The following is a 24,046-nucleotide window of genomic DNA, read 5'->3' as shown; positions in this document are numbered from 1 at the left end:
AAGAGCTTATAACACCCGATGTGTTAGAAATGTCAAAGGTGGTACAAGCTCAATGATGTATTATGTTCCGTAATCGTGTTGACAGGGTCGTCACACATGTGACGAATGATCTCGTAGGTACATGTATCAAATGATCATATTATATTAACTCATGACACTAATGGTATCCGTATTGATATGTGTATTATAAAATATTATACAGTTCGCATACAATGCAGACAGTTTGATCTTAAGGTTCTATTCTTTTACTTTTTTTTTATCGTCGTCATCATGATTCGTCTTTGACTTAATAATATAATAAAATCAGTCGCCCACTGATTCTCTTGTATCTATAATATAGTCTTTTCAGGCGTATTTAAAATCCTAACGTGAAAAATTGTTACGTCTCTGGTCTGATCAAGATCAGGTTCTGATTTGATAAATGCACAAGTGAAAATGATTAGTCGGGGTTAAATTTAATTTATACACTGTCGGTCGACTGTAAATAATAACAAACACTTTTGCTCGACCTACATTACAGGGAGGTCATACGAAATGGAAACATATCCAAAGATAGCAAATTTATAAAATTACATACTTCAAACGTTTATTTACTTAACTGTTTTGCTTATTATATAATTTTTTAATCGTGATTCGAATAAAAAAACGTTGATTATTTTTTGACTCATTTTTAAGAAAATTCCTAATTATACCTAATTGTTAAGTAAACATAATATGTTATTATTAAACAAAAAAATAAATAGTTATAATATTACATGATTTTCTAATAATTATATACAGTGGTTCTTGTTGCTTTACTATAAAGTACTCGATTAATAAATGTAAAAGGTGTAATAGTTTGCGCATTTCCATCACGAGTCTACATTATGGGACTATAATATGGCTATTAAATTATTTCACTGCGGAGTTAAATACGCATGACGGCATAATGCGTACGTAAAAAAAACCGCCTAAACCGTAGTTATATATTATCTAGTGTACTATATAGGTAGGTTAAAATAAATGTAATAAGTACTATAGGTACTATAATTTGGTATTTTTCATTCCATGAATTATAGGTACATTATTATGGCGACGGGTTTCGGTCTGATTTCTATTTAAATCCAACGTATAATATTATTATTATTCATTGGTCGGCAGTTAGCCGGGCTGCAGTGAATACGGTAAAACGGCCATAGTGGCGTGCAACTGTCCTGCGAAAGTTGCATAACTACGATTGTGAAGGAGAGAGAGAAAGATAGACAGAGAATCGCTCCGATGAAAAATCTAGTAAATAAGACTCGCTTATACACTTTGTACTTAATGCTGCGACGACATTATACTCGAACACGCCTTTATAATACTGTTGTGTAAATATCATATTATTTTATCATGATACAATTTATTATTATAATATATATATCTACGGTTTACTGCGTGTTTGATACATACATTACAATAATGTTTGGTTTCACCGTTGTTCGTTTACAATAATAATCATAACCGTATATAAAAGGCGTACGTCACAGGTTTCGTCTGTCGGAAGGACGGCGGCAAAAGTGACGTAAAAAAGTAAATAAAAATTGTCTTCGCTAACACGTGCGAATTCTCAATTAGGCGTGTCATGTATTTCGTGTCATACACACACACACACACACACACACACATATTATAGAAATATATATTATATATAATATATATAAGACGGGCGTGCGCTCGCGAGCGATACAATCATCATCGAAGCGGTAAACAATAGGCGCCCGCCGATCTCTCATGAATTATTCAGGCCGCCTCGCTCTACTCACCTAAATACTTACGTTTTCGCGCGTACATCAAATCAACAGCGAAAAAAAAAATGAAAATAACGATAATGATTTTAATCGTGTGTAGAAAATACAGCCCAAATACCCGAGTGCCTGCGTCACAGTGTTCCTGTTCCATACCTATACCGACTTATAAGTATTAATGAGTATATACAACGATTTATAAGTATGCACCACGCATTATTATAACCGCGTGGTTTAATAGTGTACTTACTGAACGACGACACTAATAACATTAAATGCACGTGCAAAATATTGTCATTCATAACACTATATATGAAATATTAGGCGCGTTGTCACATTCGTTCGCGAGTGGGCGGCGCTCGAGTGTTTTTTGAATTGGATCCGAAACGAATCCGGTCGGTCACGGGCAGAACTTGACATCGATTATATTATTATATATACGCGCTACGTGTTTACTTTTCAGTCTTGTGTTTTCGTATACACAATAATATATAATAAGTGTAGTATAAACCTATTATATACGCTCCGCGTGAATAGCAATCGTTTATGTACCCATATGGGTACCACTCACCCATGGGCCGCGAGGGTCAACTGTGTTTATAAGTACAATATCAAAAGAAAAAAAAAACAATAATATTATTTTAATAATAACGTATTATGCCGCCGGAATCGATTTCAATCGATCGCGATTAGTATTCGTCATTCAAAACCGAGCTACTTATTGTGACTTTTTCTTTTCGTCATTTATCAAACGACCGAAAGACAATACTATCACGTCACTGACGGCGTAACGTATGTATTATAATATTGTATAATAGTTTGTAAATATGTCACATTGGTTTAATGAATTTATTCTAGCCTTTCGTCGAAAGTTCAACACGTTGTCTAGTAGATTTGGTCGGTACGGAAGTTTCTTTGACAAAATCGTAAACTGCTGTTAAAACCATCACTGTAGACGGTATTAACCAATCGCTATCATAAATCAAATAATAATTAATATCATCGAAACAAGCTATCAACACGTATTGGCTTAAATACTATGTTGTTATTTAATGTAAATTCATTATCATGATTCGTCACCTACGCGTAAAAATATATCGTTGTTTCGTTTGTATACAAAAAAAAATTTAATATGACCATAATTCGTTATTGCCATTTATAGAACTTGAATAATATTATAAAAGGTTATATTAAGGTTATATAAAAGTAATTACGTGATGTCCATTATAATAATTTGCAATTATGTTAAATATTACTAAATAGGAAATTACAATAAAACCAAAAAATAAATAAAATTAAATAAAAAAAAATATAGTTTGGCCAACACACACAGTTTTATTTTGAAAACTTGAAATTAAATCGAAACTTTTAGGAATTTGTTAAAAAAATATTTAAATTTGGCCTCTGTAAATGTATAGATATAAACATTTCATGTATTTTGAAAATCATTATAATCATATTCTATTCATTTGTGCGATGTGAATAAAATCATAATGTTGAATTAGATCGAATGTTGATTTTAAATGTGCGACGCGTTTCGAAATATAGTGTGAAAAATATAAATACGACGTATATAGTTATATATAGTCTACTACCGAATCGGTTGCGACGACGATCGTGACCGTACTCGAAACTTTCTACTCTAGTCCTCTCACGGAAGTCGATGGTATTTTTTTTTTGTAAATAATATTGTTACGTTTTGACACCTGTGGTCCATAAGATTTTTCTCACAACACTCAAGCATATAATAATAATATATAAAAGTACATACAGTATAGTATATAAGTAAAGTTGTAGAAATTGTTAATGTTATTAAATTGTTGCATTATTCTTTTCTTTCATAATTAATAGGTAGGTAACCATACAATATTAAATTGCATAAATTTACACTATAATGCTACAGATTATACTTCTCTTTTAGAAAAAATAGTCTATAGACTATAATATAGGTTTAATGAAAATATGTTATTATAATAGATGTGAACGAAAACTAAGTAATAATTATCTGTTTAAATACAACAATTTGCCGATAAAAATTGTTGTATACATATATACATTCAATTTAAGCATACTTATAATATATTATACTTGTTCACTCTCATTATTTTGAATTTTTAAAAGAGTTATAACACACTTAGTTTCTAGCCTTATTCAAGTCTAGTTAACTGTATACTATAATAGTCATTGTTTAATTTACTTTTTGGTGGATATTTTTGTAAACAAGTTAGTATAAAATATTTTGTATATACTCAAAATACTCTGCGAGTATTAACATGTTCTAACATGATTATTGTAATATATTTATTAATTTGAATTTGTTAAGTTATTTAAATTGTATGACCTAAAATATTTTAGAAAAATAATGCAGCGTAGTTGAGTGGGACGGGCAACAGCGTTAATGATCGAACCTAAATGACAGTTCGAAACACAATAAATATAGGTACAATATTATTTTATTCGTTCGTTTTTTTTTATATTTAATTTTTATACGTTCTGAAAATGAATGTTATCAAATTTCAGTTATTTAACATAATAGTGATTATTTAAAATTTATCTCGTAACAGTAAAAAAATGAATAATAATTTTAGATTTGTTTACGATTTATACACACAGATTTGAACAAACTTGAACGGTTATATAAAAAAAAAATGATGTTACCTAATTATAAGGTGTCAATACAAAAATAGGTATGTAATTTACATATTATAATGTATTATCGTGAAGAAATTTCGCGACAAGTCCCTATATCTAACAATATAGTATAATAATATTTCCTGGTACCTATTTTAATATACACTTTATAATACACCTATAAAAGTATAAAGCAGCATCTGCAGAAGTATTACTGCAATATTCATGTAACATGCAAGTATAAATGTACGAAATATACTTATTATATATATCCCATAAAACGAGCAAACAGAAATATCTTTTTGTAGTCTTATTTTTCTCGTGGGTGTAAAAATTAGTAATGAGTTCTTCTCTATTTTGTAAACCGGTGTAGGCTGAATATATTGACTATTACGAAATGTCGCCTTGCGGTTAATGTATAGCTATACTGCATGCTGTGAATGATATTGCCGGTGACGTAAATTGAACAAATATAATATAATAATTTATAATATATGCATATTATGTACATAGGTGTTCCTATTTTTTATTATTATTATTATTATAGTTAGAAATATAGAATTGATGCTAAGTAAATTTGAAAAGATTACAAATCGACAATATTATTAATTAGTGTAAGAAAATGTAATTTGACAAAAAAAATAGATATTCACGATTTCCCTTAAAAGGTAAAACACAATTAATCATTCTCTTATTATTTATGACACAATGGCTTTGTATTATTATATCACTGCCATTATTGCGTATAGTAATAATTTTAATTCCAAAACAAGATAGTATAAACGATTTACGTTGGCACCAGAAACCATAATAAATTGTATTATCTAAGATATTTTAAGTATCCTATACGTCATATTCCATAAATTAAAAAACCGTTTAGATTTTTACAAAATCTCGTAAAAGTTCCAACTTCAAATGTATTTAAAAAAAATGGTGGCTTTATATTTTTAATATTTTTATACTGGTATTTAAGTACATGAATAACTTCTGTAGGACCGTATATTAAATTTTGTTTTGTCACAGGGAATCATTTTGTATCAATATGTATAGAAAAAAATTTTCTTATGTCTATAAATAACTAAAGCTAAACATTTTTGAAAAATTGATATTATAATGAAAATTGTAATAAAAAACTATTTTGGCTATACATTTTCAATAATTTTTAATTGAGAAATTAACAACTCATGCGGAGTTTTATATTAAATTTTCAAAATTTTCAACCCAGTAAATCATTATTAATCGAAATTTATAAAAAAAAATATTTCATACTAATTAAGTACTCTAAAATAGTCAAAATATTTTGGAATTTTTACTGTAAATAGAATTATATGATAATATAAATATTTGGGGAAAATTTCAAGTATTTTCAGTTAAGTATTGGTTTTCGAATCACATAAAAAAAGAACAAAATCGATTTCGTCAAAAATTGGATTTGAGTAAAAATGTCTATTTTCCTAAATGTTTTGTTTATTTTTCCCAATTATAAAAATAAGTAGGTACTGAAGGTTTTTAAATTTGACCTCTTTAATGTACAAACTAAATCCGATTTGATATCTAAAACTACCAAAACTACACCGTGTAGTATTTTATCAACAATTTATTAGATACCCATAACTCATAAAAAAAATAATAAAATACTTTATGATAAAATCAATGTATTCACTTAGAATCTTTAAATCTTTCGATTTTATTCGATCAGAATAATTTAATTTAAAACTATTTGGTTTCAAATTTTAGAACATTTTTTGTTAATTATAATTGTATGCTTGCATCTGCATCTGCATCATGGCAATACTCGAGTGGTACCGAGCTCTTTAACCTTACTTATAATCTTAATATTGCGCAATAAATAACAACGCGTAGTAGTTATTTAATGGTAAAATAATGTCTTGTATCTACATGTTATGTTAAAAAATCAATTTTATTTTATCCTCAGAAATTTCAATATTGAACATATTTTAAGAATTAAGTTAATATCTTTTATTAATAAATTAATTGATTTTACTTACTAATTATTAGTATATTATGGTGTAATAAAGGCTTAGGTTACATCAAAAATGTATTTAATTCATATTTTTCATACTATTTTGTTAACTTTGAATACTCTGCTTTACGAATAAAATATACATTATACATATTACATAGATACTAGTCAAACAATAAAATATTATATTAAAATGTATTTATTCGTTTTATTTAAAAAACATATATTTCCAAACAAACTTTTAAAATAGCTATACATATTTGCTTGTACGTGGATGAATTACAAGTTTAGCTCTCTTCAGTCTTGACGTATGTGTGTATTTATAAGTGTGTACGAAATGACACGTAAATCAGCTCCACTGACTATCGAGTGTATGAGTATACGTTGAATACACAATGAAACAATACGCATTCTCAGTTTTTAACAACATATATATATATATATGCGTGTGTAATATATTTTTTCACTCTATGTATACAATTTATAGTCACTTATGCTACTCTGAATAAATCGTAGTATACACTACTACTACTACACTATTACATGTCTACATAATACCATAATTTATCATAAACCAGTCAACTGCAGTAAAATAAGATAGAAAGACTTCCATATGGATATTTTGTATTAGTACTGATCCATTCTATCAGTCGTGAGTACCAATGGATAGGTAAATTAAAAAAAAAAAAAGTTCACTTGAACTGATCGAACATTTTTAATTAATTACGTTTTTATGTATATTCTAATAATATTATATTTTTGAATGTTATTGTGTGTATTAAAGTCCAAAAAGAATGACAATATTGTAAATAAACGTAGACGTCAGAAGTATACGTAGATACCTATAGTGCCTATATGCATTTTAAAGAATAGGTTCTTGGACGGACAAATACCTTAAAAGGCACAGACCAGCTATACGCAAGAAAAAATGTGTATATACTTACCCATCAAAGGTATACTCGCACTACATGTTGCTTGGTTATGGTTTGCTTTGTCTTGTCCAGTCGGTTTTACTATCCACAATAATGTAATAATTATTATTATCAATAATTTGTGAGTCAAATGTTTATTGTAACCGGTTGATTAATATTATGTATCAGATTGGAATTTTTCGTATTGGTAACCGAAAGATATCTGTTGATAGAGGAATATTGTTGACTATTTCAGGATGAACAATAAAATGTTTACATACTACATAAAACATATTCATTAAAATGATAGTGATATTATTTTATTCTTGAAACGTATGGTGTATAATATAAAAAAAATATTCTGGTATCGTGTTGCTAAAAAGTCGCTAGTTCAGAGTCCGATATTTTATAGTACGTAGAAAGTTCCTACGTCATCGTACGTAATAAATCCGCCCGAATCGCAAATTGATAGGTAGCTTAAATACGGTGTTTGAAGAAAAAATCTTTTATATTGTAAATTTAAATACCTACTTATAATTTAGATAATACATAACATTCCATATCATTTTTTTTTATTTACTAGTTATTAAACTAATTAAGTATACGAATATATTTTTTATTTTATTTTCAGCTTGCCATTTTGGGAACAGTAGCATCCAAAATTGATGGAGGATGGGACACGGAACCGAACACACAGTACCATATACAGACAGACGAGGGGCCTGAAAGGTATTTCAAGTATCAAACCATTAGTGGTCAATACCGTAAAGAGAGGAGACTACAAGATGGAAGTGTGGTCGGAACGTACGGCTGGGTAGACGCAGACGGTTATTTGAGGCTTAACGACTATGTAGCCGATTCGAAGGGTAAGTCCGTGACACATTCGGTGTTGATATTTTTTCTTATACTTTACACATAAAATAAACAACACATTGCATTTTGAAATTTACGTAATATTTTATAAGCAGATAATATTATAAATTATTTTTCTTGAATTCTCAATTAACATATTATGATGGATTTACGTAATAGTAATAACACATTTTATTTTTTTAAGTCGTGACTAAAGTGTAATAATTTTATATTAAATTAGTTGAGTGTAATATATTATAATATAGTGTACTTTAAACTATAATGTATGCACTATACTGTATACATTAGTTTTTGCGGTATGTTTAAGACTCAAGTGTTGAAAAATATGTTTTACAGCAGTATTGCATTGTAGTGCAACATTACATGTACGTTATGCAATTTCGTTAAGATCTTTTCGAGGCAGTTCTTAACATAATTTTTGAGTCAGTTATCGTTCGTACTTCTTCACTACACACCATAAATCTTCCGTAGTTCTCTTTATCTATAATAGTTATATAATTACATAAAAGTGTATAATTTTCTCAAAATTCTTTTTGTGGTTAAACATTTATGAAATTAAAGTAGACGGCTACCATTATATGTGACTTGAGTTGAACTGTTTTTTTTTTTTTTAAATAATACCCATAATTTGTCACTCAAGCCTTAAGCTATAAATAATTCCTATTCTTTCTTACTTAAAATATCTTTGTTATTTTAGTACACTATTAATTAATATTATATTTAGCACCAGTTTTGGTTTTATTTTCATGTCTTTTAATCGTCAAAAATAAAAGCATTTTTTACTGTTTAACTAACAATAATTTTTTAATCGATTGCAAATTATTAATGACTAAATTGATCATTATTTGTTAGTCATTATTTATCATAAAATTTTAAATTATTGCATAGTATCTGCAATATTTACATCAATTCACGATATATTTATACTTCCATTTACAATATAAAAATCCAGATTATATATTATATATTATTATTATTATAATTTTTTCAATTCAAAGACATAATGAAACTCAATTGGAATGGAATAGTAATAAAATAATAATAAAATTGGCATGTACCTTCTCGTTATACTCTATTACGTATACAAAAACTAATTGTATATTTTTTTAAGTAAAATATATTAAGTAGGCTTCGGGTATTTATTCATGATTCGATAATCATAATTATTAAAATTTATAAGCCTTATAAATTATTCACCTCAATGTTCCAAATACATCATTTTTATTTTTTATAAAACATGAGTTAGGTATTATATTTTCACAACAGTATGTTGTAATTCTATAGTAAAAGTTGGCTACTCAATTACGTACTACACAAATCATACACGATATACATTTTATGTAAATTATGAAGAAACATTTATTAACTGTGAAGTTATTAAAACAACAGCATACAGATAAAATTATTATACGCTAGAAAATCTAAATATTTTAGAAAAACTTCATGCAATAATTTGTTTAATATTTTTAATCGTTAATTCATTAAATTATTTTCTGTGAAGATAACAATGTGTAATATTATTAACCTATAATATAACTCTCTAAATAAAAGTTTTATATTAAAATAACAAAAATACAATTTAATTAAAAACGACAATACATAAAATGTAACTTATAATTTCTTCATTATAATACCTATACCATTTAATAAGCATATATTTTTTATTTTCATATTTAGTATTTTAATGTAGGTATTAGGTAAGTAGGAATATTTTCTAATACTTTTTAACTTAATATAAAATTAATTTCGGTTATACACTTTTTTTATATGTACGTAGGTACCTAAAAAATATTACTTATTTTGATTTACTTTTTACGATCATTAAGAGTTTTATTATTTTGCTGATATTATAATTCTAGGTATTAGGTACACAATTACAATAAACTGACTTGCAAATAAATTCATTTTGTATACAAGACATGTCGATTTTATCATAAGCAATGTATCATATTAAATGTAGTCCTAAATTAAATTAATAAATATCAAACAAATAACAGATTTTAATACGTATTAGTAGTAAAAAAAAAATAATAAAATGAAATATGTAGGTACAGTATAATAATAATAATATCTGTGGAAAATGTATTTCTGTACGGTATCTACCTATTATATATAATTCTGTATTTAGACATGATAAATCAAAAATTTTAATAATAATTTGAATAAAAAATGAAACATTTTTTTTATTAAACAAGATTGAAATATCTTTAAATAAATTAAAATATTTAAATCATTAAATTATAGGTAATACAAAATTTAACCAATAAGGATTAAAACCAATACTAACAAGCATGTTACGTTTATTATATAGATACATACTAACATTTTATTAGATTAAGTATATTAAAAATCTACGGTTATTACCAACAGTTAGGTACAATAATTGTAATTTTTTATAAACTTAAACTTAATTAGAAAACTCGATTATCAACTATAATTTATGAGCATATACTAAATATTTATTATTAAACGTTGTACGAATTAAAAACTTGCTTTTGATTGAATAAAATAGTAATGCGAGTAATCATCATTTACAATTTTATACATCAACATAAAAAAAAAACTAAACTAAACTAAAGCCTCAGGCTTTATAAACTGTTTAAGTCCCTTTGTTAATCCGCTACTGTATATAATACAAAAATAATGTTATTTTTAAATCTTACTTATATATATATATATATAAACAAATGTATAATCAGTAAAAAACATCACAAGTTAAAATATTATGACCACTTTATATGGTACATACTAAAAACGGAGGACGTAATTTTAGTATTATATTATGTGGCGTGCGTGGGATGGGCGGAAACGAAAAAACTTGTCCAATATAACTATACCTATTTTTTGACAATTTTTATAGCACTGCTAAAGTATTACACGGTCATGTTTCGTTATATTTATGCATAATATTGTTGATCTTATTATTACTTAATTAAATAACTATTTAATAGTTAATAATTTGAAAACTATTCAAATTTTGGCAATCCTTCTTACTAATATAGATTCAAATTGGAAATAAAAAAGTGGATTGGGGAAAAGAAAATCATAGAAAAATTAAAATTCTTCTTCGTATTTATACCGACACAAAAAATGGCCTTAAAAACCAATAACAAGAAAATATAACCAATTTAGGGGGGGATGATTAACGTTGTCCGTGACTTTACCACTGATATACTACATAACACATTAGCCATTGTCCACTGAACAGCCTGTGCATTCAATTATAGTTTATATACTTTGTTCGGAAGGAACGATATCTTTTAAACATTTAATTTATATTATTTCACTTAATTTTATGAAAATAATATATCCTGTATCTTGATCATATTATATTTCAACTGTTTATACCTATGAGCAACGCAAATATTATTATTATACTTGTACACGAGTATTATATATTTAGCGATAGGCATTTCTGACGATCTGAGAAAATGTCACGGTTAATATTTTCGAATTATTTAAATATGCGTCGAATAACCATTGCCGTGTGTTCGCAGGTTACAGAATAGTGAAGAACAAGAAGGTGTTCGTCGGCACTCAGACGCCCGTCGGACAGGCCGTTTCGGTGGCCAAATACGCGCCGCCCATAGCCGGAACGGCCGTCTCGGCGTCGCCGTACCGGTCGGCCACGGCCGTCAACCGGCCGCCGGCCGTCGTAGCGATCACCCAAGCGCCTCCCAGGGAATCGTCGTGGCGCGGCTCGCCGTTCATCTATCCGTCCGACACGCAATCGTCGCCACTGCGATTCCCCGCCGGCGGCGGCGGTTCGCCGCCGCGTTCAGTGGCGTCACAGTTCCGGCGACCGCAGCCGAGCAGCACGCCGTCACCCGTCACCGCCGCCGCCGACTACTATTCCGTGCGGCCGATCGACGTCAACTCGATCGCGACCAGCGGCGGCGATAACGGAGACGGCGACGATGACGCGCGACGACCTTATCGACGTCGTTCGTCGTCGTCCACCGCGGCCACGGTCTCGGCGTCCACGGCCGCGGAACAGCAGCCGCTGTACGAACAACCGTTGCGGCCGCACACGTTCCGGCCGGCGTACCGGAAGGTGGTGGACTTGTCCGCCGGCACCACGCCCGGGCCGCCGACGGAACAGTCCGCCGAATACGACGGCGTGTCGTTCGTCCGGAACGGCTTCAAGTACTATCTGCCCCGGCACTATCACGAGGAACAGTCGGACGACGCGGGCGACACGCGAACCGGAAGCTTCGGTTACGTGGACCCGTTCGGCATAAGGAGGGTGGTGTACTACAACACGGCGCCCGGCACTGGGTTCGTGCACCGCAAGAACAACCGTTACGTGGGCCTAGACGCCGAGCCCTACGACCCGCGCCCGTCCCAGTGATCGGGTGGCCAGGAGGCCCGCGCGCCGTAGGTCCGATTGCAGATAGGTCGTCGCGTAGGGTCTGCACGCGCGCGTGTTATATGTAATATTATATATACAGCAGAACCATAACAAACCATAATTCCGCAACCGGTCGCCGGGGGACGCGAGTGCATAAAAAATAATATTGTAGTCATATATTGTGACCGGTGGCGTATTTAGGCCGAGCTATGTGTGTCCGACTTGGGGACCTTTAATCGTTACGTTAAAAAAAAAAATCATCAAAACATTTGTTTATTATTATTAATTATTCAAATCGAATTTATGTCGAATCGTAACTCGACTCAAAAATTATTATATACTATAAAAACGATTCTACTTACTACTATTTATATAATAGTTTAATGTCTGTGTTTAAGAAGATCCCAATTTCCTATAAGCCTTAGGGCCGATAACTCGCAGAATACGCCACAGGCTATATATCTATCGTTGTGTCATATATATATATAATGTTATATAGATGATAACGGTTGTATTATTATTACTATTATTATGCACATGAGCCATAACACTAAGTTTAAGTTTGAGTCCGCTCCCCTCCGGTGCAACGGTGCTCTTAGGTACCTAAGTAGTTGTAAAGGTGATTAGTGTTAATGTTTTATTTTTTTCTCTCCCCTTACTACTATTTTCTTTTGTCGCCTATTTAATAATAATGATTTTAGAACATAACTATAGACGTCGCACGAAGCTCGTCGTTTTATATATAGAAAAACTCGCAATTTATTAGAATATTATACTACACACTCGGAGACTATAGGTGGGCGTGTGTTACGACTGGAGACTTGATACGAATCGCACAATAAAATACGTAATATTATGTGTATAATTATTTTCAAAACATCGCCATTATAAAAAAATAATGTCACCGTTCTTAACGGTGACGAAAACCAGTATAGGCTGAGTGTAGACTATAAAGACACTAATCAAAGTGCAGCATAATAAATTATTTTAACTATTATCATACGTATTGCCGTGCTCAGTGGTGTATTAATAAAATTAGTAGATCAAACAGATTAACCGCTGATAACGATATACTATTATTTTGTCAGTTACTGAGAGCCAAATCGTTATAAGGAAATACTTAATAGTTTCAAAAATAAAAAATAAAAATGAGATAATTCTTTTTTTATGTTATTGATGAAAATATTGATACAATATCCGTATTGTATTTGAATGGTTCTAAATACACCACTGAAACACTGCGGTAAGTATTTGTACATAGAATAATGCAAATATTTTCAAAAATCGAACGTTAGTACGAATTATATGTTTAAGTCTCTTTTTATAACTATGCCTCAATCTCGTTAATGTGTGCACAGCTAGTCAAAATGAGTATAACTTTAATTTTATTTATTAATTTAACGATCAATGTATTTTAATATCTGTTTTTCGAGGCTACTATTTATGCTACAGATCCGCTGCATCACCTGATCAGAATAATCGCGTATAATCATATTTAGTATTCCCAAATACTAGGTATTATCTGTCCGAATTAATGTATTTTTTTTTTTTTTATCTATAATGATACATTGTCAAAATAGTTCTCGTCCAGTCTGAACGGACTTGAAACAATAGAATCACCTATGTTGAAACCTGTGAACGTAATAGGTACGAATCTCACAGATTGCACAACTACGGGTGATTATTTTAGCCATTGTGTACCACAGCCAATAAATCTATACTCCATTGTCTTCAATCGGCAACTGTTTGCCATAGTAAATTACACTTATTATATAGTATTATTTTAGAAATTCTTGTAAAAATGTGCCACGCAAGCGTGCTCAATGTTGAGCAAATATTAATTTATTTTATACGTTTAATTAAATAATTATTGAACTATACTAATGTTACTAATATATACGTACAAATCGGCGTTTGTGATTTTTCTTTTATAGTATGTATACTATAGAAAACATAAAAATAATTAATGATAATAATAATAAAAAAACAATAATAATAGTAATAAATATATATATATATATATAATATATTTAATATTTATGAATAAAAAAATATAAATACAAATCGTACAAGAAGTGAGTTTTGTTTTGCAAAAATGTTTTTTTCTCTTTCTCTCTTTTCCTATTGTACCTGAACGCTGGGAAAAAAATACGCGAGTCTATATGTACGGCGAACGCACGTTTTATTGTATGCAAATGGTTATATATTTTATTGTGCACAACAGCTGTTACCAAGTAGAAAGTAAGCGAAGAGTCTATTACAGTGTTTGAATGACCAAACAGGCTGTCTCCTATTTTTGGTTTGAAAAAATAAAACAGGTATATCTTAGCCCGAACTCATCATCATCGTTATCATCAACATGATGTCGTCGGCATTCAAGAACTTTTTTAACTTAACATATTATGTTAATTTTATGATATTGCACAATTGAGACCCATAATACGCTAAATAATATTATTATTATTTATATGCAAAATTTGTGTGAAAAATATTCACTTTGAGTGATCTGATGTAGCAAAATAAACATTTGAATAACAATAATATAAAATTTACCTAATCTTTTTTCGAAGTAAAATCTGCATACTCGCATTAAAATATAGTATTATTTAATATTACGATTAAAGACGGTTTATTAAAATTATTATTTAAAATGACAAAATGTGCATAAATTTAAGAGGAAGAATAATATTCTTAAAAATTATCGGGTTTCATTAATTTTTATAGAGACGTACTTTGATTCATTTCTCCGTAATTATCCCGAAATTGGTAATCACCTTTAAAGTGATGGCAGTTTAAATAGATATTTCATAGCTACCTACATTTTCCCTTCGTATATTTTGTCCCCCTCTCCTCTCAATCATAACAATTATATCTATCACTCTCGTAGTCCGTTCTGTTTTGCGTACAACCGAAAAATTCCAAAACGTTAATTACAACGCCTCTAGAGAATGGATTGTAGTATTTGCCTTTGCTGTTTTTTAGGTAAGTGTACTTTTTGTGGTTGATCATCTCGTTTCTGGTCAAATTCATCAATGCGTTGATGCACTATGTAGAACAAAAAAAAAAAAAAAAAAAATTAAAATGTTAAAAAAACTTTATCCTTACATTATGATACACATACGCATATGGAATAAACGTAAATGTAAAAAATATATACTGATATATTATACAGTGTGTTCAAATCCATACATTATATGATACCAACATAGGTATTGTTTTTAAAACACAGTTTTGAAAATTATTACATTAAAAGTCAGATCAATATTATTATTATTATTTTATAGTAATTTTTGGTCAACTTTATCCCAAAATAAGGGATTTAAGCTTTTATTTTAAAGTTTTATTAAAATGTATACAGTATAAAAATAAGTCAAGACCAATAAGAATAACAAAATGCATAAAACCAATTTTTATAAATATCTTAAAAGTTGGATTTTAAATGTCAATAAAGTAATAAGGAATAGTACTTATGACGTGAGTTTTAAAATTATTTTAGGATTCCAGTAGAGAAATATAATATAATATAGAATAAACGGCCTGGTATAAAGGAGTAAAAGCACATACACAGACACTATATTATGTATTGTATACATTATCTTATAACTTATGAGTAAGTATGAACACTATATGTATACTTACGATCGTCGCAGTCAAGGTCCAACTCAAAACACCAAACGCGAATGCTTGCAATAGCGCCAGGACGTAAAAAACATTAAACCCTTCTAGTTTGATCGTACAGCATACCAAGTAAATTACGTATGAACAATTTACGGCTAGACTGATGACAAACCAGAAGAACCATGACCTATGCAAAAATCCAAATAAGTATAATTATGTTAGACATTAATCCAAGTCGAAGGTATGATTTTAATACAATTATATACCATACTGTTATACAATGACATATTATATAGGTAGTATTACTTGATAGAAAAAACCCAAAAATATAAATGCACGAAACCAAAATAGTGAAATCATCTTTTCAATGTTTAAAAAAATATATTTTTTACACATCATTGATTATTTTAGTATCATATTTCTACGAGAAACAAAATATATTCTATAATTCCTAGGGTAGACCATAATTATAAAGATAAACCATGGTACTATATAATAAGTTAACATAAATAGACTTTTAGATTTTATGTATACATTATACACATTACCCCCTACTTTATTTTACACGTAGAGCTTTAAGGTTAGGTTACAAACTAATTATAAATTATAAAAAAATCAATACTATGGTCGAACTTTACCTGTTATTAAGGCCGATACAATTAATGACAAATTGACAGTGGTGGTCAAAATGTTGGACACATCTGTTGCACAAGCGACAATGTTTAGCTCGCAAAGGTCTTACGCAGCGACATGTGTGACAAAGTCTTGACAAAATATCTCTTTTGGTACCCATGTCGCATGGATAAAATGGTAACTAAATAAATTCGAGACAACTTTTGAAAAATCAACACAATAACATCAGGTAATGTAATATAATTTTGAGTTAATAATGACAATTACAGGTAATATTATATGTATAGTGTTATGTAATATGATTAACCATAATTAATGTATCATATAATTTTTACGTTGGTATTAATTAAGTGTATTTTAATATTATACTGACTAAACCAACATAGTATTATTACTATCAAGTTTTTTATATTTGAAATTAATATGATATTAGGCACACCTCTATTATTTACATAACTATGTTAAAATTGCACGTACAGTTGTAACGTCGTGTATTGTTACCAAATGTGTATACTAGTTTAATTTATATAATACATTAATTATAGCTAAGAATTTAAATTTAAGGATACATAAAACAATATTACTAATAACAAATTTCACACCTAAAATGTATATTGTATTTTTATCAATAAATAAAATTACTTGTCTAATGGTTTGAATGTAACTCCCTGAATCGATTGGTAAGAATCCGGGATCTGATTGTTTTGTAACAAACCAAGATATCCACATGACAATATTCCAGGCTATATACGTGTAGTGGCAACCTCTCGTTATGTTCCACGTAACAGGCACTACCTATAATATAACCACATAAGACTGTTAAAAATCAGGATATACATTTTACCGGTAGGTAAAAACACTGCCTCACTCTATATATGTAAAGAGGATACCACCAAATCAAAAAAGAACACAAAAATAACAGCAAAGGACCTTTTGAATACGCTGAACTTCCAAAAATTGCATTTCTGAAATAATAATGGTTAGGTATTTACGATAGAAATGGTAAAAAAATAACTTTGTATTTACAACGCTTTGTGAAGAGGTACCATCCACTTCTTTCTCTTCTTGATCTCTTTGTTCAACAATCCTGCGATGTCCTCGTATCTATGATTCACGGCTAGCCCTAACGGAGTTTTGCCGTTTTTATCCCTGGGTTGTAACGATATTTGACTCTGTAACGACAACCAGACGATAATAAATAATAACACACATAAATCTTCGATTTTTAATCGATGAAGTTTTCTTAATTTTTTATTTACGTACGTTCTGACAAAGTATTTCAACGCATTTCGCACTTCCGGAAAGGGCCGCTAAGTGCAGTGGCGTTGACCCGAAATTGTCAGCTTTTGTCAAATCAGCTCCAGAGTACAACAACAACCTAATTAATTCTGGGTGACCTTTGTACGAGGCCCAGTGTAATGCTGTATCACCATTTATGTCGGTCAGGTGGTGTAGAGCACCCATACCTAATAGGAAGCTCGCCGTGGACGTTTTTCCAAACATGCTGGCGGTCATCAAGGGTGTGAGGCCTTTGAAGTCTGATACGTTTGGATTTACTCCAGCCTTCAAAAAATACAAAAATAACATTTAAATAATTTTTTTTTTTCAATCACAGTTGTTCGTATAACATTTAAACGTAATATAATATTTTGTATTTCGTTAATCATTTAAAAAATTGAATCGTGAGTCGTAACTTTTAAAACTTTTAATTAGTATTATGATAAATTGCATAGGCAAAAATGTTGTTTTAAATAATATAATCGTGTAGTACATAATCGTATATTATATTATTATGTGGTACAGTATGGGTTTGGTCCTAATGTTAATCTGTCATCTTAGTTCAAGGTTCTCAAAATATCAACGATTTACATTCAAGATAATAATTATGAATGTTACGTTTTATTTGTATATACCTACATGTAAATTTTTGTTAATGGGTCATGGTTTTTATATCATCGAATAACAAATTATTCACAAAACAACTAACGTGGAATTATGGTACCACGACTATAGACTATTATTAAATATTGCGCGGGTTACGTACATGTCTAGCTTTAATTTATATTGTCATAATAAATTATAGAAGATTATTGTCATTGATAGCTATCAAAATATTTTTATTAGTTTAATAAATATCATAATAACTGACACTCAACATCCAAGAACAGTTAATAAACGTTTACATATGTACTAATGAAATTTTCAACATTACTTGGCCAAAATAAACTACAAGACAAATATAAATTAATCCTTTAGGTACAAATTATTAATAACGATGCCTAAAAAATTTACTGGAATTATATTTATAGGTGTATATTTAGTATACATTGTGACAGAACTTGATCGAACATTAATATTATCTACTTTATGATAATAACTCTGTTTAATGTATATTATGTATTATTTAGGATACAACAAAAACATAAAAATTAATTAAGTAGGTACCTACCTATTAGAAATTTCTCAATTTACTAAAAAAATACACGTGCGAGTCTATTTAGTCGAATAATTTCACACGTTCTCAAACTTAATTAAACAAAAAATAACAAATTTCACTAAAAGAGTATTTTCTAAGGTTTATGTGCAGCTATTTAGTTATATTGATGGCTTTATTACTATTTTAAATATATTATATTATAAATAGCTCAACAGTATATATATATTGTATGTATAAATCAATATTGTGGATCAATATGAAATATAAATACGTAAATTATGATCAACTCTTGAAACCTTTAGCTTTAAATACAAATTTGTACATGGTGGTAATATTATAATTTATAATACTTGTTATGATATCATTTTTTAAACCAATCCGTACGTTTACATACACAATACGGCATAAAAATTGTAAATTTTTTCACGGCGGTGTAAATGAATTCGAACAGTAAAAAACAATTATAAGCCGATTCAACCAAATTCGTTTTGTATAATATGAAATCGAAAAAAAAATTATACTTCTATTGGTCTGGCTTTTCGAAAATAGATACAATAGCCGATATTTAAAAGAACTGTATGTAGTATATTGTAGATAGTGTAATGATACTCAAAGAGAAGATAGAAAGCAACGTATTAAAAAGCTAATTTATTTAGACTTTACAACTTAACTATTAATATTAGACTATAAATGTATATTAACTGTTAATATTAGAATCGAATATTATACAACATGCTATGTGGAATATCGTTTTACGTTATCAGCATATTATAATATTATCTACAGGTACATATCGCGTGTATAACTCATAAACGTGTTGGCCTAACTCGAGTGGGGTTTTTTCGCACACTCACACTACTGCGGAGACGGTCGTCGGCAAAGTGGGTGTACGGCGACAACCGTCGTCCACGTCTATCGTGCACGAGCGTACAAACGTATAAAATGCTTACTGACCTGCAACAGCACTTGAACGGCGGCGGTGTGACCTTTGCGGCATGCCCAGTGCACCGGCTTGGAGCCCTGGATTCCGTAACACGACATGTCCACGGTCACGCCCCTGGCCACCAGGTACCTGAGCACCTCGGAGTTGCCGTAGAGCGCGGCCCAGTGGGCCGGCGTGTAGCCCCATTCGTCCCGGAAGCTGAGCGACTCGCCGCCGCACTTGTCCACGGCGAACTCGAACTCGTCGTAGTCGCCGGCTTTGATGGCCTCCAACAGCGGCTTGTACCGTTGGTCCTCCGATGTGTGCACGTCCAGCGAATCGGCCGAACAGCCATCGTGCATGCCGTCGTTGTTGTTGTTGTTGTTGTTGTTGTTGACGTTTATGTCGTTGACGTTGTTGACGTTGTTGTTGTTGTTGTTGATATTGTTGTTAGTGTTGCCGTTGCCACCGGCACTGCCACTGCAGCCACTGCTCACCATGTTACGTCGCGCAGCGTTATCGATTTTTTTCCAGCGTACCTATCGCGCCGTCCGCAGAAGTAATGACTTTTTTTGTTATTTATTTGTGCGAAATAATTATCAGATAGCTGTTATAACGTACACACCTATTCGGCGATCAGGAAATAGCGTAAAAGTATTTTAAAAACCATATACACCGAGTAAAGTCCACTAACGAATTGGTTCGGAGATAGAAAATTACAATATTTATAGAAAATAATATACGTTTTGAGCGACTTGTGAACGAGTGTTACTCGCGGGTTCCTGCGCGCATTGCCCCGCAGTCGTGGTCGAGGAGCGTGCGCGGATCGATTGTAAAGTATTCGACTGCCGCCGCCGCCTCAGTTTGACCATTTCACTATACGCCGACACGATAATAATATTACGGTAGAATTTGCTTATTACGATGCCGTATATAACTACGATATTCCCGATAAAACGATCCATTTCATAGCCATGTATTTAGTTGGTTAGGTTAGGTTAGATATCTCACGTTGGTAATTTTGGTCGGATATTACGATAATTCTGATACGAAGATTTGATTTTTAAATAAAAATTGGTTTATTCACCTATAAAAATAAATTAGACTAATTCCTCCGGTACGATATGTCGTTACGTTAACTATTTGTAATATACGTGTATAACTGTGTAAGGTTTGGTTTATGACTTTATGAGGTCTAGAATATTACAAAAGGCGATAGTGTAGGCAATTACTATACCGACGTGGTAGTTATATTATTGTTAAAATATGTCAGGAGAAAACTGTTACTAATAATAATATAATTTATTGTACATCAATATTGCTGTAGCCTGTACTTTGTAGTATAAATGATCTTATGCTAATAAATTATTAAATAGATAGAAATATTATTAATAATATTAAAGTGTATCCGACATACTTTTTGATTAGTGTTCCCTCGGCCTTCGTGTTGGACATCATTATTCCCTATAATTCATTTTTGGAAATATTAAAAATTTTTAATATTTATTTGTTTGATATTTGTTTAATTACTAGATTAGTTGCTTATACTCGTCATAGATTCAAATCTATCATTATACAATTATATACAATTCATATTATAATATTAGTAGGTACATATTTATTAGGAATAAATATCTATTAATTTGAAAATAATGTTAGTTAAAACTATGTTGCTTTGTAACAAAAAAAAAAAAAAAAAAAAATAGAAAATATTTAGAATAGAAAAAAATTGTAATTTTTTATTGAGTATCCAATTAATCAAAAGTTTTTAGTCTGTAATTAGTTATTTCTAATTGAATTATCTATCATACTTTATTATTTTATAATTTGGTTAGCAACAATTAAATAATAACACGATTAGGTTGTTTCAGCAGTAGTATTATTGTCAATGAAGCAAGTTATAAATTGTATAACTAGTTTTATAATTTTTCATACACTATTTTGGCTTCTATAATCAAATTTTTCTTACTTATAAATTAATTTATCAAATATTTTTGTTACATATTATATAGTACATAATATATATGTAATGTACTTCTTGCGAAAAATAATCTATGCTAACCGTCTTAATAATAAGTGTTAAGCGAATAAAAAATATAATGTGAAATAATTTACCGATATTTTACATATTTTAACAATCAAGAGAAAAACTATTGACTACCTATTATGAATTTAAAAACTGTCACAAATATATTATTACTTCATATTATTTTCAGCGACGTTTGACAGTTGGTTTCATTTTAATACACTTATAGCCTATTTAAATGTGAAACTAAACATTTTTATTTAAAATGAGAGATGGTAACAAACTAATTAGTTTAGTTGAGTAATCACAAAACTTAAAAAAAAAAAAACATTTATAATATAGTGCGCGTATGTCTTGCATAGGTAAAACATGGGAATGAATATATTAACATATCTAAATGAAACAACCGTACAAAAACCATAGATAAATACCTATATATTAGATTTTATTATATGACTGCTGTTAAAGCTTATAAATTTTAGATATATATCTCATTACTGATTATATAGCTTTAGGCTTAAGATTTAAATGAGTATAATTTCATAAAATCTTAAAAAATCTGTAGTTACTTGAATACTTAATATAAAATATGTATTAAATTAATTCATAATATATGTTAACTATTTTAATAAATAAGTTTTTATCGATTAAACTAAAAGCAATAACATATAGATATTGAATAGATATTCATTATAATTATGTTTATATAAGTAATTTTTAGCAAATAACTAAGGCATGTTGAATGTAATAATAATAGTAAAATTATTCTATGCAATTGTTTGTTTGTATATAGTTGAATAGACTAACCCTAAACTTTAAACTTTTTGTTATCATTAGCAGGCACCTAAATTATTATTTTCTAACCATACAATGCAATTTTCAAAATATTTAAATTAATTTTAATGTATACATTCCTATGATTTATAATCCTTAACTATTTGCACAGTTCCAATGATACTAAGTATTGACTTGTGTAAATTAATAACAATAATATTTATAAAACTATATTATATAGTAGCTAACACAGTTGGTTAATAATAATAAAATAAATTGTGAAGTCAGTGTCATAAGTGTTAAGTTATAATTAGTAAGCAGATAACAGATAATATGTTAAACTCAGGAAATATATAGTTAATATAAAGAAAATATTATACTTTAACTCGGTTAAAACTAAGTTACCTAATTTTTTTTTTACAATATACACAATGATTGCCAGATTGTTCAATTTCAAAAATCTTAAACAATAATTTTAAGCAACCTTTTTATTTAAAATGCATCCTTTCTAATAATTATAATGGCTTTAGGCTTAGAAAATTAATAAATTACGCGTTTGTGTCAGTGAAGTTATTAAATAAGAGAATATTTATTTGCTGATTTCTATTTTTAATTTTTAAACCATTCAACCTATTTATACAACATGATAAAAAAAAGCTTCTAGGTAAACATATTGATAATTGTATGTGTGTAAACTGTAAAATGTAAAAATATTTTTAATTTAACGTATTCGTTTTAAGTAAACTGGAAAAAATAAGTTATTATAAAGTTAATTCAAATAACTATTTAGTTAGTTTCTTTTTTATTTTGTCCACCTTTTTAATGCAATTATACTAATTAGTAATTATCACATATTTTGAACATAATAATTATAGTATAAAGAAGTTTTGGAAGTGTTTCGAGAATTGTTAAACAATATAGCGTTTCTTATTTTTTATCATTAGCTTGAGTTATAAGTAATGTAAAATAATGTTTTTTTTTATGATTTCTAATAAATTACAAAACGATGATAGAAAAGTCACAGGAGTAGGTATAAGTAACGGTTATCATGCATTTTTCTTTGTCACATCCTTAACGTTTTATAGTTATATAATAAACGGTTTAATAAATTAAAATATAA

General features: G+C 29.4%; 2 protein-coding genes across 3 annotated transcripts in view; one reads left to right on the top strand and one right to left on the bottom strand.

Moving 5' to 3' along the window:
• The window catches only part of LOC114131833 (uncharacterized), a 29,072-nt gene extending 14,783 nt beyond the window's left edge, over nt 1–14,289 (top strand). For both annotated transcript variants that reach the window (XM_050201454.1, XM_050201451.1), the window contains exons 2-3: nt 7,924–8,158; nt 11,663–14,289. In XM_050201454.1, coding sequence (XP_050057411.1) covers nt 7,924–8,158; nt 11,663–12,516 — 1,089 coding nt within the window. In that variant the 3' untranslated portion in view covers nt 12,517–14,289. The remainder of the gene's footprint in view (nt 1–7,923; nt 8,159–11,662) is intronic.
• A 220-nt stretch (nt 14,290–14,509) lies between these two features.
• LOC114131843 (uncharacterized) lies at nt 14,510–20,933 on the bottom strand. The gene is made up of 8 exons (XM_050201438.1): nt 20,159–20,933; nt 18,031–18,330; nt 17,794–17,939; nt 17,636–17,732; nt 17,410–17,562; nt 16,773–16,948; nt 16,156–16,321; nt 14,510–15,561 (listed from the first exon to the last, which is right to left on the bottom strand). Exons 1-8 carry the CDS (start codon nt 20,624–20,626, stop codon nt 15,370–15,372), a joined length of 1,698 nt encoding a protein of 565 aa, XP_050057395.1. The 5' UTR covers nt 20,627–20,933; the 3' UTR covers nt 14,510–15,369.
• Between the last annotated feature and the right edge of the window lie 3,113 nt (nt 20,934–24,046).

Source organism: Aphis gossypii, chromosome 1 (assembly GCF_020184175.1).
Source record: "Aphis gossypii isolate Hap1 chromosome 1, ASM2018417v2, whole genome shotgun sequence".
NCBI classification, from domain to species: Eukaryota; Metazoa; Arthropoda; class Insecta; order Hemiptera; family Aphididae; genus Aphis; species Aphis gossypii.
The sequence above is the reverse complement of the archived record's forward strand: the minus strand, read 5'-3'. Positions and strand labels throughout refer to the sequence as shown.

What these genes read in the sequence shown, in the direction of transcription:
- LOC114131843 (XM_050201438.1), bottom strand. Translation starts at nt 20,626, where the DNA reads ATGGTGAGCAGTGGCTGCAGTGGCAGTGCCGGTGGCAACGGCAACACT. An exon ending in GTACCTCTTCACAAAGCGTT is followed by an intron (nt 17,733 to 17,793) that starts GTAAATACAAAG and finishes TTATTATTTCAG; the next exon opens with AAATGCAATTTTTGGAAGTT. An exon ending in ATCCTCTTTACATATATAGA is followed by an intron (nt 17,563 to 17,635) that starts GTGAGGCAGTGT and finishes GTTATATTATAG; the next exon opens with GTAGTGCCTGTTACGTGGAA.